The sequence below is a fragment of the Carassius gibelio genome, chromosome A15 (genome assembly GCF_023724105.1).
Source record: "Carassius gibelio isolate Cgi1373 ecotype wild population from Czech Republic chromosome A15, carGib1.2-hapl.c, whole genome shotgun sequence".
NCBI lineage: Eukaryota > Metazoa > Chordata > Actinopteri > Cypriniformes > Cyprinidae > Carassius > Carassius gibelio.
The window spans coordinates 14,362,065-14,380,743 of NC_068385.1; the positions used below are offsets into that span (position 1 = coordinate 14,362,065).

At 38.2% G+C, this 18,679-nt stretch overlaps 1 protein-coding gene across 2 annotated transcripts; it reads left to right on the forward strand.

Moving 5' to 3' along the window:
* Window positions 1–2,702: 2,702 nt before the first annotated feature.
* On the forward strand, window positions 2,703–17,586 carry LOC128028568 (rabphilin-1-like). 2 transcript variants are annotated; one of them, XM_052615821.1, is made up of 19 exons: window positions 2,703–2,761; window positions 4,508–4,724; window positions 5,993–6,144; window positions 6,250–6,358; window positions 6,797–6,863; window positions 7,601–7,697; window positions 7,798–8,607; window positions 9,242–11,791; window positions 12,405–12,497; window positions 13,961–14,008; window positions 14,143–14,237; window positions 14,321–14,419; window positions 14,650–14,819; window positions 14,906–15,008; window positions 15,370–15,531; window positions 16,159–16,252; window positions 16,590–16,689; window positions 16,792–16,997; window positions 17,109–17,586. In XM_052615821.1, exons 2-19 carry the CDS (start codon window positions 4,624–4,626, stop codon window positions 17,255–17,257), a joined length of 5,205 nt encoding a protein of 1,734 aa, XP_052471781.1. In that variant the 5' UTR covers window positions 2,703–2,761; window positions 4,508–4,623; the 3' UTR covers window positions 17,258–17,586. The 2 variants fall into 2 exon arrangements, with proteins under 2 accessions (XP_052471781.1, XP_052471782.1); XM_052615822.1 differs by lacking the exons at window positions 2,703–2,761; window positions 4,508–4,724; window positions 5,993–6,144; ... (2 more) ...; window positions 7,601–7,697; window positions 7,798–8,607 and adding an exon at window positions 8,633–9,103.
* The last annotated feature ends 1,093 nt before the right edge of the window (window positions 17,587–18,679 follow it).

Sequence of the window (18,679 nt, forward strand, 5' to 3'; positions counted from 1 at the left end):
ATATGTTATCTATGTTGTATTCTGAATAAAATATTTACATTTGAATCTTCCACATCATTGCCTTCTGTTTTTATTCACAATTTGTAAATACACTCAAGATATAGCTTATCTACCAATAGGAACCTGCAAATTATCATTTGTATTCAATTAATCTAAATAGTACAGTTCACTCAAAAGTCATAGCTTCAAAACTTTGAAGCTTAACGGATGTATAAAAATGTTTTATAGACTGGAGAGTTTGTACTCACTTGCCTCTTTACAGTGTGTGAAATCTACCCATTTCGAAACTGTACTCCTACTTGTTAAACATAATCCTGGTTAAACTTGTTCTAATATTAACTTGTTAAAGGAATATACAAGACTAAATGTGTATATTTACTTTACTTGAAATTACCAGGAAATAAAGTAATGTATATACCCACGGACATGTTGTGTTCCTGAATCCTGAATCTGTTTTGAACAAACTGATTTGGTAAATGATTCAATGATTCACTCATAAATACACTAATTTGTCGCCGTCTATTTGTGTACTGAATGTTACCTGCAAGAAACACTGAAAGTCCCAACCATTAATTCACAGACTGTCTGGAACAAAACAGACACACCAAGAGATAGCATCAAAAGTCCCAGTGCTGTTGTACATCAGCATTCACTGAACAAATAGGGACTGAAACGAACCATTGTATAACAGCAGTACACGTGCTGGTCATATAATTAGAATATCATCAAAAAGTTGATTTATTTCAATAATTCAATTCAAAAAGTGAAACTTGTATATTATATTCATTCATTACACACAGATTGATATATTTATAATATTTATATTTATATAAATGTTTATTTCTTTTAATTTTGATGATTATAACTGACAACTAAGCAAAATCCCAAATTTAGTATCTCAGAAAATTAGAATATTGTGAAAAGGTTCAATATTGAAGACACCTGGTGCCACACTCTGATCAGCTAATTAACACCTGCAAAGCCTTTAAATGGTCTCTCAGTCTAGTTCTGTAGGCTACACAATCATGGGGAAGACTGCTGACTTGACAGTTGTCCAAAAGACGACCATTGACACCTTGCACAAGGAGGGTAAGACACAAAAGGTCATTGCAAAAGAGGTTGGCTGTTCACAAAGCTCTGTGTCCTAGCACATTAATAGAGAGGCGAAGGGAAGGAAAAGATTTGGTAGAAAAAAAGAGTACAAGCAATAGGGATAACTGCACCATGGAGAGTATTGTGAAACAAAACTCGTTCAAAAATGTGGGGGAGATTCACGAAGAGTGGACTGCAGCTGGAGTCAGTGCTTCAAGAACCACTACACACAGACGTATGCAAGACATGAGTTTCAGCTGTTGCATTCCTTGTGTCAAGCCACTCTTGAACAACAGACAGCGTCAGAAGCGTCTAAAGACAAAAAGGACTGGACTGCTGCTGAGTGGTCCACAGATATGTTCTCTGATGAAAGTAAACTTAGCATTTCCTTTGTAAATCAGGGTCCCAGAGCCTGGAGGAAGAGAGAAGAGGCACACAATCCACGTTGATGGGGTCCAGTGTAGTTTCCACAGTCAGTGATGGTTTGGGATGCCATGTGATCTGCTGGTGTTGGTCCACTGTGTTTTCTGACATCCAAGGTCAACACAGCCATATATCAGGAAGTTTTAGAGCACTTCATGCTTCCTGCTGCTGACCAACTTCATGGAGATGCAGATTTCATTTTCCAACAAGACTTGGCACCTGCACACAGTGCCAAAGCTACCAGTACCTGGTTTAAGGACCATGGTATCCATGTTCTTAATTGGCCAGCAAACTCGCCTGACCTTAATCCCATAGAAAATCTATGGGGTATTGGGAAGAGGAAGATGTGATATGCCAGACCCAATAAGGCAGAAGAGCTGAAGGCCACTATCAGAGCAACCTGGGCTCTCATAACACCTGAGCAGTGCCACAGACTGATGGACTCCAAGCCATGCCGCATTTCTGCAGTAATTCAGGCAAAAGGAGCCCCAACTAAGTATTGAGTGCTGTACATGCTCATACCTTCCATTTTCATACTTTTTAGTTGGCCAAGATTTCTAAAAATACTTTATTTGTATTGGTCTTAAGTAATATTCTAATTTTCTGAGATACTGAATTTGGTATTTTCGTTAGTTGACTTTTTGAATGGAATTAGTGAAATAAATCAACTTTTTGATGATATTCTAATTATATGACCAGCACCTGTATGTTACCGGAAGACTTGTGAGTTAATGGAAATAATATTGTTTGCACAGACACTGACTGCCTCTGAATTACTAACCACACACAAATTAAATAATGTATTAATATTATTATGCAGATACGTTTTAAATAAGATGGCCACATATGTATCCATCATTTAATATGTTTGTAAATAAATGATGTAGCTAAAAACAAACATAACTAAAAATAAACAAATAAATGTATGTAAAAAGACAGAAAATTGATAAGTGGAATATAAACTATTTAAATGTTTTCGTGTAGAGCCAACATTATACTATAGCTACATATTATTTTGGAAACGCGTTTAATGCGTTAACGTCACGCGTGAAATACGCCTGCCGTATACTTCTGATTGGAGTGTTCTGTCTTGGCGCGTCGCGTCGACCGCTCAAACTCAGTCTTTGATTGGTCCAATGGAAGCCGACGTCAAGACTCCGTCCACGCGTCGCTCATTCAGTGAAGATGGGTTCTGTACCCACTGCGCGTCAGTGAGGCGCTTCAGAAGTTCTGCTACGGAAACAAGGTGAGCTGAAAAGAAATACATATCGACAAATACCTGGCATTTTGTAGGCCTATGTGAAGATTGTTTTGGCACTGTGGAATATATTATATACTTGAATATATTGTCACTGTTTTCGGTCTCGAGTAAACTTCATGAAAAGTAAAGTGTTGATCGATGGACTGACATAAATCATATATAGCTGTATTAACACTGTATTCATATTACGGGGTTACTAATATCCGGTTGATTTTGATTATTTATCGAAATGATTCTGATATGAAGATAGTGACAGGTTCTTATGTGCTCTCGAGTTCACCACTGTATTGATGTTGCACTGATGAATGAATGCAATGCATTTATGACGATTAAATATAAATGCAATACAGAGGATTAATGCATTTATTAGAAAACAGCCTAATAGAAAAAGAACACATGAATCCCGACACAGCTGTGATTGTATCACTGAAGACAAGAATAGATCACATTATCCTGTTTTTAAAATTCAATTACATGTCTATAATTTCAACTAATAAACTCCTAAAGCTCCAAGGTGCTTCTTGAGTTTAAACTATTTTACATATCCAGAAAAAAAATGTATATGTATACTAATTTTTTTTAAGATAAGTGGTTGCAATCAATTTATTTTGAATAATAAAAATTAGTTGACTAACTTTCATCAAAATTTGTTTATTTAAAAATATCTAAAATACGTTTAGATATAAATGTAAAAATACGCAACCACTCAGCTTACAGAAATGTGTAAGTTCACTGAATCATTTTCTTGTTTATTAAAAGTGCAATTTATCTTACATTTCATAAAATGCTGTTTTTTACTAAGAACTTGTCCATTCCAACCTAATGAAATTTGCAATGAAGAGCCTCATTTGATGAGTCAGAAAGCCTTTGGACAGAAACAGGATTCAGGATGCGACATTACAGCATCAAATCCTGCAGATCAACCAGCATGTTAAATCCATTACTCATGTGCTCTTGATGGTTTGTTTAATAAAACAAAAACAAATACATTCATAATTTCAGACTTGAGTCAGACTCTCATTAGAGAATATGTATTTTTGTTTAACTTCGTTATTAAGCTCCTCACCCATGTAAAGTATTTACATTTTCATGTTAGCTGGTTGTTTGTATAATGTTATGTATTAGGCTGCCTATGTCATTTCTTTGATGCTTGTTTTGTTCCAGGTATAACCAGAGTAAATAGTGTTTCAGTGAGCTGGTGTCAAATATTTGCACTGTTAACTCGACATGCTGGTGTCTTATGCATTAAATATGGTCATATGTCCATGTAAGCAAACATTTTTCTTAACAAATGGATTCAGGTCTGTTTTTATTTTTTTGTGCATAGAAATAAACCAATAATACTAATAGAACATACCGAAGCCATTTTCTGACATTTTAAAATGTGATCAACATTATGCAATTTATGTTCAACGGAAAAGGTCATCATTTGCTTTAAATGTGCTCGATCTAAAGGTCTGCCCCTGCTCATGGTCAACTGACAGAGCCGTCACATGTTTTGTTCAATCTCAGCGTTCTTTAAACAGACTCTCACTCAACTTCATTGTGCATTTATTTAGAATCAAATTTAATTCCAAAATTATATCAAATTCAGCATACAAACTGGGTTACATCTGTCCTTTCCATTAAATAAATGGCTAAATAATAATCAGATTATATTTTCATAGAAAAGCCACTTTATGAGAAAGAGACTAATTGAGAAACTAAGATGTCTTTGCATTCTCATTGCAGGTGTTGTGATAGAGCATAATGAAATGAAGGTGATTCAGAAAGAACAAGAGAAAGCAGTGTGGACTCTGTGAGTCTCAGTACTAGAGTCCCCAACTGTGAGAAGAACAGTGGTCATCATGATAGACCTGAGCCACCTGACCGAGGAAGAACAGGAGATGATCGTGACGGTTTTAAAGAGGGACGCTGAGTTGAAGAAAGCAGAGGAGGAACGAATCAAGTAAGACCTTTATATGTAGGCTAAATGACCTAGCCTGGTAATACCAAACTCTGCTACTTCGCTTTGCTTTGTAGATAGAAGCGAACTGAAATGGAGCGGAAATACGAAGTCTGACATAGTCAGGCTATAAATGAAAGTTTTTGTAATGATGGAGTAATGATGCTGAAATTTCCGCTTTGGCATCACATTATTAAATTACATTTTAAAATATATTACAGTAGAAAAGTTTGCAATAATATTTCACAGTATTAAGATTTTAGTTTATTTTTGACCAAATAAATGCAGCCTATGTGAGCATAAGAGACTAGAACTTTTGCACATCTGGTAATTTTTACACATATCTAATGAAATACATCAAAATACAATGTGACAAACAGGACATTAATCCACAGACTAACAGTAAGAGGTTCGCCCACATGAACGCCATTGCACTTTTAAATTATTTGATCTCAAGTTTAATGCTTTGAATGGAGACTGGAAGTACATGAAAGGAAGAATCCAGAATCTGGTCATGTCTAGGTGATTTCCCTGTGGTTAGCCTCAACTGTACTGAACCTTATATAAGAAGATTAAGTCCACCCTTGTGGAATAATTGTCTTGGCCTTTTCACATGACCAACATACTTTGCCCTCCTTCAAAAGTGAAGATGTGTTCCAAACACATGATTTTAATCGAACCATTTTGAATTACTGCAAACACTCACAATGTCTTTATTAAGCTTGTTTTGAAATTGTAGCTCTTTGTAGCATTTCAAATGTCAAACAAGTCATAGAATAATTATTATTTTCGACCTTTTGAGCTGTTATTCTTAAGGAATCATTTGATAAATCTCTTAATCATTAGTGTCTGAATTATAGCTACTAGGAATATGAATAGTACCTAAGCACCCATTATGAGAGATTTAGTATTTGTAAAGCAAACAGAGTCAGTTCTTGAAGACAGTCTAGTGTATGAAGAATGTAATTGATTTAGGAGGGTGAGCTGTGTAACGTAAAAAAGAAATAAAGTGCAATGAGGTAACAGCTCGGGCTGGAGCGTCCTTTTTAAAAAAAATGCATTAAAAACAAACAGAAAATTTTATTAGCAAACAACCGAAGATGTGATAAGTGCAGTGCATTCTGTCCTTGATTGCTGATGTCGTAAACTAATTTGCGGCCTATAGAATGCATGCTGACGTAAGACTATATTAGGTTAGATGCATGTTACTGGGAACTGTTGATGACTTTGATTTTTCTCACCCAAAGTTGAACCTCTCATTTGATTACCAGACAGCTGCAGAGAGCCGTCCCAGAAGAAGACAAACGCAAATTTATGTCAGGGGAATGGTTCGACAAAATGAAGTCACAGAGACACCAGGACAGAATTCATGGCTCTGAAATCATCATGGCATCGATGAAGCAAAGGAAACCCTCAGTTGTCGGTGAGATCAAAAAGCCATTAGGCAACTCTTATAGAAATCTTGATTAAATGCTTTGTTAGCAAGCATATCAAACAGCAGTAAATATCTCACTATCCTCATATGCAGAGTATTTAACCAAGTCGTGGGGTGGCAGATCTGGAAGCATCAGCCGAAAGGACAGTGATGGCATCATGACGTCACCTAAAGTAACACAAACTGAGGAGCTAAAGAAGAGGTAATGCTAGATGTTTATGAACAAAAGCACAGACATCATCATCAATGGTTCAAGCGCGGTGGGCATAATCCTACACTGTATATTTAGACACAGTCATCTCATCGAGTAGCTCTGTATTCATCAACTTATCCAGAACAACCGGAGTAATAACTGTTAACGTTTGCTTTTGGTTTGCACTGTGTATGCAACCTCCACCCCTCCCTGGGGCTTTGTGTGCTTTGCAGGTGTGGATATCTTATGATTTCAAGATCTGTATGACTCGACAAGGATCAACAGAGGAGTGTGCACGCTGTCCTTTTAAAGTGCTCTAAGGTTGAATTGATCCTGGTCACTGCAGGATGTCTTGTAGAATTTAGTCCAAATCAGTGGGATTTGTTTTCTTTTGTTTCTTATGAATGCAAGCATAAAAATGCAATTGCTATTTGTTTTTTAATTTAGGGAAAATGGAGAGATGTTAGAGGTCCAGCAAGAAAAACGAAACATAGGCATGAGATCGCCCTCAGAGGTATGTAAGTGGTCATACAACTTGCCTTATCAGTGTCAACTGCCTTCACCGTTAGTGTATATCCTTGGGGAAAACAGTTAAAGGGGTCGCATCATAAGGAAACAAAACATCCTCTCCATTCCAAATCGACCACTTATTAAAATTGTGTGAAAAGGGTTCCTACTGAACTCTTCATGACTAACTGTTGTAAAATAAATACATTAACATATGGCTGCCCACATTTAAACATTGATAACACCTTAGGGAGGATACTTCAAAAATATAACACAGGCTTTGCAAAGAGGCTGTTACTGAATGACGGGGCAGAGCAAACAGTTAAGTACATTGGACTCATCAGCAGACCTGCAGCTTGTGTGTAAACAGATCTGTTTCTCATGTCACATGATACCAGGATGTTGTAGAGGGATAACAATTTGGTAATTTCTATGTATCCGAGAGAGGGTGGAAAATGGTCATGAATTTAATGTAAAATTTTATCATTAAACTTCAGTAACACTACAGGATAAGGAAATAAATAAAATTGCTTTATAAAAATGTATGATATGATCCCTTTTAAGTTCAGGTCTCTAGTGCATGAAACTGAAGTGAAAGTCAATATTAGATGACAAATAAATGAATATGGCCTCAATAATCAGTGTATTTCTGCATAGCTGACCTGTTAGCATTCCACTGTGCTGCTCGCAGCAAGTTTTACAGGAATGCTAAGGTGTTATCTTTGTCTCTTTACCTGGTTCCAGCCAAGACACAATCCATTCAACAGTGATCCAACAGAGCTTGATTTTACATCAGGACATGAACGCAGGAATTCATTAGACGGAGGCTCTGAATCACAAGGTTTATGTAGCAACTTCTTGTATAATGTTCATTTGTGCTCATAACTTGAAGAAATTTGTAGTTTTGTGTTCTCCCATGCTTACAAGTCTCACATTTGCAGTTAAACTTCAGGGAGCAAGTCATGGTGAAGTTAAAAGTGAGGTCTTTAACATCCCACACAACCAACATCCTGGTCAAAAGCCTGTGCCAAAGAAAAGGACCAAAATCAACAAACCACAGAGCTCTGTCTCAGACAGCACCAGCTCTGTGTCCATCCAGAGTGTGTCCACCACAGCAGGCTCAGGTATCAGGTCTCCGCCACCAAGAAGTATCCTCAAACAAAGCTCCGATGAGCCCACTCTCAAGAGTCAACTGCGACAACCAGTAGTATCCCTAAGTTATGTTCGCCAAAACAGAAGTCAAGAAAAGGATCTAGAAGAAGCTAACCTTTCTCTGGGTGGTACAGAAGAATCAAGTAGCAAAACTGAAAACATAGAGCAATTTAGCTCTCCTTCACCACTGAAGTTGCAAAAGTCACGTTTACCAGTTAGAGCTTCATCGCAGCTGATAAACCCTTCACAAGTCTTACAAGAAAAACCAAAGATAAAACCACGTCTAAGTCTGAACTCTATCACAAGAGCAGATGATGGCAAAAAAGTGGAAGAACTTCTAAAACGAAGAGGAGACACAAATAGTTGCCTTCCTCAGACATCAAGTTTGGAATTAGAGGGCCAAAACATTCATGATGAAATTGACCTTCCTCGTGAGAATGCAAAGTTCTCGTTGACAGACAACTCTGAAAAGCCACTGGATGAGATCACCGCCCCGCAACCTACACTGCACAAATCTGGGAATGTGGACAATTATATGAGTCCATATCAAAAATTGGAAAAGAAAAGAACTGAAGAAAATATGAAGAAAACTGCTGTTGGTATGAACCACATTTTTTAGGAATGTTTAAGATTTGTTAAAGTTAAATTCACCCCAAAATTTGAATAATGTTATTTACCCATCCTTGTGTCATTTCAAACCTTTACGACTGACTGACTTCTGCCGAACACAAAGTAGATCATTTAACAAGCATCCGGTTATGTTTTGGGTGAACTGAAAAATAATGGCAGTACACAGTACCCAAGTGTGTCAGCAAAACACACATTTAGCTTGCGGTTCATTTCCCAAATGCACCAATCAGTTTTGGTGAAAAACATCCTGATATTCAAGCAACTATTCACTCATCCAGCTCTTCACGCTGCAGTCCAGCAGGTGATGGAAATGTTCACCCTTCTTCTGCTTCAACAAACCAAATGACATGGTACTGACACCTTTATTGAAAATTCACACAATTGGATATTAATTTTCTCCTTTGTGCATCCACTGCTGTGTTCTGCAGAAGAAAGAAAGTCATATGGGTTTGGAATGACATCAAGGTAAGTAAATGATGACATGATTTTCATATTTTGGTTAAATAATCTTAAATTTAAATTTTGTATAATAAAATTATTGCTTACAATAGTGTAGTCTAGATTCCGCTCTGGCCATTAAGTTCTACACTGTTTGTCTTACAGATCAACAATTTCCCAGATTCCTCAACATAACTGATACATTCAACAAGACAGATGCCTCTACTGACTTTGAGACTGACCATATCCTCCATGTCTTCAATGTAAACCAAGAGACTAATAACTCAAAACAAGAAGATGCCAAACTGGAAGTCATGACAGATGAACATATTCCCACACCTACTGACGAACAAGGAGATTCCGTTGCCAAAGTTCTTGAGTGGTTTAGCAGAAGCTCAGACAGCAGTGATTGGCTTGATATAGAGAGTGATGTCCAGGACATGGAGGACGAAACCAAGATTGATGACATAGACTTTGAAGATGATGTTGATCAGAGAGCAAAACCAAGAGATAATGTGTACTTGATCATACCACGCCAAATTGAAGAGGTTCCATCAGAAGTCAATACAATATTTCTACAACAGACAGATTGGGGAAAGGAACAGAGTGTTGATGAGCCTCCCCAGAATTCTCCAAAAGAACGGAGAAGATCTGAATCTGCTTCTTATAAAGAGCCTCTCATCAAGAAGCCCTCTATTGACGCTGCTCTTACTGCAAACAATGTGGCTCCAAAGATCCCAGAGGTGAACATTTCTGTAGGTGGGAAAGTTAGTCAAAATGGGAACAGAACAGAGGCTTTTCTCAAAAGAGAGTTAGAGACCAAAGTCGAACTGGAAAACACTGACATCAAGCAGACCCAATATCAGCCACAAGAAAGAACAGTTTCTGAAGAGAACCAGCAGCTAAAGATTTCAAATTTAAGATCATTCTGGGAGAACGAAAAGACTGGTCCAAAGATTTTGATTGGCAAATCTAGTGCACCTGCTAAAAATGAACACTTCATCCCTAGTGATATTAGCAGAAAGCCAACTGAAGGTGTAGAGGACCAACAGAGAAGTGAACAAAGCTTGAATGTAACGTATCCAGGACATCACAAAAGAGATCAAGAGGGGGAAGATTTAGACCTTGATCATGTTGGAAATGCCAACACCACTTATAAACCTCAAGTATCCATTTTTACAGATGGCTCGAAACCATTGATATATGCTAATCAGAAGACTGACCAAATTTGTGCAAGCTCTCCCTTGGAGAAAGATGTTATTCTTCCACATATAAAATTATCTTCACCATGCCTTGACCGTGGATCCTTGCTAGCGGGTCAAAATGGTGATAGCAAGGGAGGCACCATTAGCATCAACTGTGCAGATCACACCACTCCAAAGGAATTAGAGGCAAAATCAAAAACCGCACCAGGGACAAATCAAGTCCCTTTTGTTAAGCAGAATTCCCAGCAAGATAATATGGCAGAGAGGATCAAGCAACTCAAGTCCTTCTGGGAGAAAGAATCTAGAACATCAGCAGCACCAGCATCTCAAAACAGATCGACTACTACTGCTCGACTGAACCAAAGATTTACTAAATCTGAGTTTGATCTCAGAAAAATAGGTACGGAGTATGATGATTATCATGAAGATGTTGAGGACAGTACTTCAGCCAGAGGTAGACTGTCTCCCAATTTCTTTGTGAGTCCGCTATGGAAGGATAAAGCAGTTGTGACAGATGTGACAGATGGTATGAGAACTTTACAGTTTAAGAACCTGCGTGACTTCTGGGGAGGATCACCTACAAAAACTGGGCAAAGGTCACTGGTTCTTGAAAGTGGAAATCAGCGATCATTAAGTCCACAAAGTCAAAATGAGAGAGCCAATGTCAAAGACTTTGTAAATGAAAGCCAGAATAACAAAACTCCCTCACCAGCCAAAACTAGAGTATTCCACTCTCCCTCGAAGAAGAGGATTATGTCAAGACAAGAATCTGGATCAAAAACCGGGCCATCACATGTGGTCTCAGGCGAAGCCATCTCCAATGGACTTTCTCATTCTCTTCAGCAACAGAAAGGCTCTCAGACCTCTTCAGAAGCCACAATGGTACCTAAACCTCAGGTTGGTCAAGAGTTACAACCAAAACACAGTAGAAGAAACAGCAAAGGCAGTCTAAATGGAAGACCACATGCCATGCAACGAGCCACCAGCATGTTTTCTGTGAACACTGAGGTTGAGGAGCAAAGCCAGGACTTAAATCTTCAGTCCAGGAAGTCCCAGGGCACCAATCTGCAACAGGTTAAAAAGGCACCAGAAGCCATCATCACACAGTCCAGGAAAACACAGGAAGCTTGTTATACCCTGCCAAAAACTTCCCCAGAAATATCTTGGAGAGAGAGAGACAAAAACACTCAGAGAAGACCGTCACGTACTTCAGAGGATTCTGACTCTCAACCTCTTGCTAGATCCTTTATTCCACGGGACTATCAGCATTACCTCGGCATCACAGAGGACAGAAGTATGTACACTCCACCTCCAGATACAGAGCAGGTTGAAGATTTGATCTGCACTTCATTTACATCATCTCCAGAGACCCACTACAGCTGTAAGTGTTCCCCTGTGAAAACCAGTACTCCAGTACAGGGCTCTCCCGACCTACAAGCCAGGAGAGGGAGCCTGGGACGCCACTCAACCACACAAACTGATAGAAATGCCACTAAGGGGAATGTAAACCGTGAGTTCAGAGCTTTTTCTTTTACTATACTCTACAGGTTTCACAAGCTTTTTTTAACCAAGGACCCCCTTCATGTTTACTTGGAATCCAATATTAGATGAAAGTATCTGTCGAATGCATACATATAAATCTATAAGATATTTTTCAAGCATTTTAGAGGAATGCTGCAGCTTAAACAGTTTTATCAACTGCCACGTGTGAATCGTAAATCTGTTTACTTAGAAAAGTAATAATACACCTCTCCTCATCAGATCACACAGTCTGAGGGACAAACTACATGCCAGAGTTTAATAATTAGGTTTAGTGATTTAGAAAAAGTTTTAACCATAAGTATGAGCATGAAATGTGTGTGCAGTCATTAGAGAATTATTAACAGGATTTAAAAGGACTTAATGACCCCAATCTTAATCTATTGGCAAATAAGGGATATATAATTAAATCAGCGTTGTATTACAATTTCTCACGGCTTCCTTTTCAAGTGTCAAATAGTAAGTGCTCACATTACACACTAGCACAAGAAAAGGGAACAAAAGACCAGTAAACATTCTTCTCGCTTCTTGAATTCATTTTTTATACCTCTATAGGATCAAACTTACATTGTCAAATCTTACAGGTGAAAATGAGAGTCCCATTCAGAAAGCCTTGAAACGAGCTTCATCTAGACCTGTGAACCATAAAAGCATGGAAGACATCAGCACTCTTCCTAGTAAGCATAGGGGTGTAACGATACGCGTATTCGTATTGAACCGTTCGGTACGACGCTTTCGGTTCGGTACGCGGTACGCATTATGTATACCGAACGGTTCGTTGGAGTAATTAATTATATTTGAAAAAAAAAAAAAAGAGAGAGAGAGAAATATAATGATATGCGTTCAACAAGGTAGCCCAATAACCCAAACAACGTAACAGGCAACGCCCATGACACTCCCGAAGAAGAAAAAAACACCATCTTATATGTTTATGTTAGGCTACTCAGCAGGCGCTCGCTCACTCAGTACGCGCTGAAGGCTCGTTGCAAAATAGCCAATGCGTTTAACAGACTAGAAAAAGAAGATCCTCCAGTAACCAACAGGTCTGGTGTTTGGGTGCACTTTGGATTCCCTTTAAGCTATAATGGTGATGGCAAGAGAGTGGTGGATAAAAAAACAACGGTATGTCGCATCTGCAACATGACAGGGTACACCAGCGGGAATAAAAAAAAAAAAAAAAAAAACACCAGCGGGAATATCTGGGATATATTCGTCAGTACTATCTGGGAAAAGACGAAAAAAAGGAGAAACATGCATGCAGCAAACTATCCCTGCAGCATTTATAAACTATAGCTTACAGGGAATCCAACCCAAACACCAGACCTGTTGGTTATTTTAGGATCTTATATTTCTGGTCTGTTAAAGGCATTCGACATTTTGCAACGAGCCTTCAGCGCGTGCTGAGTGAGCGAGCGCCTTAGGGGCCGTTCACATATCGTGCCTAAAAACGCATGGAAAACGCTAAGCGCGTCTTTCTCCTCCTTTCCAAAGCGCTTGGGCAGAAGCGCTCATGAGGCGTCTGTCTTTGCTAAGCAACAATGACGTGCTCTCTCCATGAGACGCGGAAATTTCAGCGAAGGATAAATGGATTTGCAGCTCTAAAAATCGCTTGCAGTAGCTCTGCTACTAAATTTATTTCAAAATTGCAATCCATATACAACTATGATCAGCTGATCCTTCATCTTGGCTGAGCTCTCAACGTTGTTACGGGAAAGGATGAAGCTGATTGGTTAGTTCTTGTCACATGACCCGCGGTGCGCTTGCGGCATTCTGAAAAGTTGAGATGTTTTTACATTTTGCTGTATCTAAAACGTATCGAACCGAACCGAACCGAACCGTGACATCAGTGTATCGTATCGAACCGAACCGTGAATTTTGTGAACCGTTACACCCCTAAGTAAGCATCAATCCTCTCTCTCATGTCAAACACTTGTGTCAGACTATCATTTATGTTTATCATTAGTTTTTCAGCTAAAAGTACTACATCCATATTTAGCTCAGAGTATCCTTTCAGAGTTTACTTATCACACACAGTAGCAGCACAATGCTTCCTCCAGAGTACACCTTATTGTTTGGCTCTAAATGGAGACTATCTGTTCTACTTTTTCCTGTGTTTTGTCATTGTGATCTCTTCCCTAAGGACAAGACCAACAGCAAACACATGACTACATGCAGGGCAACTATGATGGCAAGTTTTAAGCTTATCTTCTTGATATGTTTTATATGCACTCATTTTGTTGACATCGTATTTACACATTCATTTGCTTTCTATGACATTGGCAATTGCTCTGAATCTCACTCACTCCTGACGTCTTGTTGAAGACTCCAGCACACTTGTCCAGACTTCCTTTGCCACATCAGACCCAGTGCACCTGAAGCAACTCAGCAAATCAGTGCCCTCGTTCCTGCATAAAGAAGTTGGTTCATTTGTCTTTTTAACAGTCCAAGTAACAAAAAATGTGTGGTGCCCAAAGTGTCTGATACTGTCCTGTCTTTTAAGAGTGATGGAGGCGAGAGTGACTCCGAGAGCAACAGTGTACTACAGTGGAATAACAGACAATTCACTGACCTCAGCTGTGGATCCACCCTCCTGTCATCCGTATGTTCATATTCTATATATATTATATACAATTCTATTTACCAAGTTCATGCATAATATATACTCCATACTCTTATAGAAACAGAACATGTTTTGCTTATGTATGCCAATTAATTGTTCACAATAAGACCCAAAAATTTGCTTTGAATGAAAATGGGTGTAATTTAATTTGAAGTTAAGCACATTGGTGTCCTGGGAATTATTCAGTACTGTATTTCCATCATCCTCAGGTTAGCGGCAGTGTTGTGAGCGTGTACAATAGTGTCTACAGCAGTGTTGACATTCAAGGAAGCATCCAGTTTTCACTAAACTATGTGCACAAATTGCGGGAGTTCCACATCTTTGTTGTTCAGTGCCAAAATCTGGCAGCAGTGGACATGAAGAGGAATCGATCTGACCCGTAAGACTGCGATCTCAGTACCACCCACCCTTTCTCCTCTAAATAGAGCTCCCCCCTCCCCCATGGATAACTTGTTCTTTTTCTAGGTATGTTAAAAGTTGCCTCATACCTGATCCTGCCAATCTGGGAAAAAGAAAAACTGCTGTGAAGAAGAAAACACTGAATCCTACATACAATGAGATTCTTAGGGTAAGAGCATCACTGATAGAATAAATCAGGGCTAGTTATCGCATTTTCCATGCATTTAAATGTTATGCATTTTTTATATGATTTAATATATTTGCACATCACATTTCACTTTGTTGCATGAATTGCTTAATGTTTCATAATTATTTTACTGTTCATACCGAGCTGAAATGTCTATAATAGGCTGTTTAATGGCAGATTCCATTGTGATAACATGCCCCGCTATTGGGTGTGTTCAATTTAGTGTGAAGTAATTTACTTCCAGGCTATAATGGCTCTAATGCAGGCCACAGTGCCCCCTAAATGCATTAAATCAAATGCCTAATAATCTTAAACTGTTCATTTTATTATTTGATGCCTACAGTACAGAGTACGAATGGAGTGCCTGATGTCCCAGGTGCTCAACCTTTCAGCATGGCACAATGACACATTTGGTCGTAACAGCTTTCTGGGTGAGATAGAGCTTGACCTCTCCTCTTGGGATTTTAATGACAAAGAGTGGAAGCTTTTACCTCTTAAACCAAGGGTATGAATGTGTTGATCATTTCTCTTATTGTGGCACTTGTGATATACAGCATTTCAAACACTTCAAATACTTCATACACCAACACATGATCTCTTACTCTAATGTTACCTGGACTTTATTATTATTTTTGATTTACTAGTGCAGACTTTCATATTGTTCCGAACACAGAAAACAGAAAACAGATCATCCTGAAGCAAAAAAAAAAAAAAAAAAACCTGTGCCAATCAGGCACTATGTGATTTATTTATTTATTTTGGTGAAATCTGACAGTACTAACTGAACAAAAATCTGCAGATGGGTTCTTACTTTCAGCATCTAGAAATAACTTCAAATTGGGACAAAAATACAAGAGTATGCCGTTTCTGTGCTACTAGTGTCATCTAGTGGAACTAAAAAAGTAAAGCATGTTTTCAAATAACCTTTGCAGACACCCTTTTCACTCCCCAAATTCGGACCATTGAAAATCTTTTCACACCCTGAACAATAACTGAATAATTAAAATGGTCTGAGTACATAAATCTGTATAGAGAAAGAGATTTTCAACAAGTAGAACAAGAAAAGTGTTTGAAAATTTTTTTAATTTTTAATTGAATAATGCCAGTATTTTTATTTTTGGTTCAATTCCAGAATCTCTTCTCTCAGACCACGAACAGCCTCCAGCCGTCTGACTTCAGAGGACGGATGACACTGGCCATTCGTTTCCTGCCACAGACGTCCCACTGTAAGGCTCCACCCATTACAATCATTTACTATTCACAATAATTCACATTAACACACTGTAAAGATTATTTTTCAAAGTTCTAAGTAAATATCACTGGAGTACGTTTTACAAGAAAAAAGTTTTCCTTCTTTAATTTCACCTTTAATTCAATGATTTACTTGTTATTTCTATTTTTACTAGCAATTTCTGAGTGGAAAATGTTTCCTAGACTTTTCAGCTGAACTGATATACTGAAAGACAGCACATTATGTCTCAGAAAAGTCAAAAGTCACATGTCAAATGGTCGTTGCTAATGTTTCTTTCAAAAAATAAATAAATAAATAAATAAAAACCCTAGCAAAGAACATTCCTGACTCTGGTGAAGTGCATATCTGGGTCAAAGACTGCAAGAATCTCCCTCCCATCAGAAGTCCAACTATTGACCCATATGTAAAATGGTAATAATAATAATAAAAACATCATTGGTCATATTACAATTGCATGGCATTATAGTTAATTTTCTTGAAAACATCTGAATACTTGTTTAATTGTTTGCACAGCTTTGTACTCCCCGACACCAGCAAAAAGAGCCGCCAGAAGACTCGGGTGATGAAGAGAACCGCCAACCCTATATTTAACCACACTATGGTGTATGATGGCTTCGGGGCAGAGGACCTGAAAGAGGCTTGTGTGGAGCTTACTGTTTGGGACCGTGACCGACTAGCCAATCACCTTCTCGGAGGCCTGAGGCTCGGCATGGGCACAGGTGCGGTCCAGTTTCTGATGTTTACGCGATCTACAGCATAAACATGGACACATATAAAAGACATATTAACACAAATAATTATGCGCATTTAAAAGTCCGTTTTGTGTACAGGCAAGAGTTACGGAGTACAGGTGAACTGGATGGACTCTACAGCAGAGGAAGAGGCTTTATGGAGGAGGATGATGGAGTCTCCCAGTGAATGGGTGGAGGCCATGTTACCACTGAGGAGGATAACAGCAGCCAAAAACACATGGAAATGAGATTACAGACTTCATAAAGTTTTGTAGAAGGTTGTTAAATCAGTGCTGAATAATTATATGAGAGTAAAAAGTAAAACCCAAGGCCTTGGCAAAAGCAAAAAAAATTTAATCTGAAAAAAGACAGACGCAGAATGTGTGTAATATAACAAAATGTGTGAGAGAAAAGAATTGTTGCCAAAAATGTGCAAAAAGAGTGACTGCTTTGTTTGTAAAATATGCCTGTACTAACATCAAACCTCAAAGGCATACTGTACTACAAGTAAAAAACAAACCTTATTAATTATTAAAATACCAAAAGCAAATAAATAATCAGAAAGCTGGGTCACCATGCTGAAAGTTTTTTTTTTTTTTTTTTTTTATCTAGCTATATCAAAGGTATTTGTACGGTGGCCAATTTTACCACACTTAATCACTTTTGCATGCACAGAATACCCAAATTAACATACCCAAGAAAGCAGCACAGGACTTTCCAGAAGAATGAAATTTAAGAACCTGCTACCTTGTTAGTGAAACAATTCTGGATACAACTGTTTTTAAGCCAATCGCCTAAAGATATAAATGACTGTGATTAACCACACTGAATCAACAGTCATAACAGAGGAAACATTTTTTAGTCAGAATAAATGGTTATTTTATAGTGGCTACCCTGTCCCATTGAGATGAGCACCTTTGTCTGGAACTGTATGAAACTCCTGGTCATTAGCACCACTTAGAGGAAAGAGTGCTGTTTAACATCTGCTTCTACAGTTCAGAAACACAACATTATCTTCATCCATTTAAATAAAAGGCTAAATTAAGACATTTTGAAACAAATAAACTCATTGAAGCAGTGCTGTGTTGGACTTTGTATTGCATGACAATGCAATTCTGACAATATATTTAAATACAATGCACCACTATTGAAATCTGGTGAACGGAGGAAGTGAGACCAGGTCACGCTCACAGAACAAAAGCTCTGGTGAGACCGAAGAGAGAAGCAGAGGTGTCTGAACATGTGTACACTGTGGCACATAGGGCTACCCTAAGTTTTACCCTAACTACTAAGTTTGATGTAATATTTGGATGCCCTTGATAAATATCGACTGTCTGAGATCATAACAGAAGTGTCAATGAGTGAGTGGGGTCAGGAGGCACATAGTGGGCGGGTCATGCTTGTCATGTGACACTGCAGCCACGATAGCACTGTATAACTGATAGACTTATGTTTTATTTATTTATTTTTCCTTTTTTATTCAAAACAATTCCAAACGTGCTAACTATATCAGGAAATATCTAGATTCTCAAATACATGTGTAAGTAAACGCGTTTTGCACTTTTATAGATTGTTATTTGATCATCAATAAATATGGTCGGGCAAAGCAGACTAAAAAGTGTAATCGATTAACTAGGCTTCACATAAAAACACGTCTTTTTACTTACCAG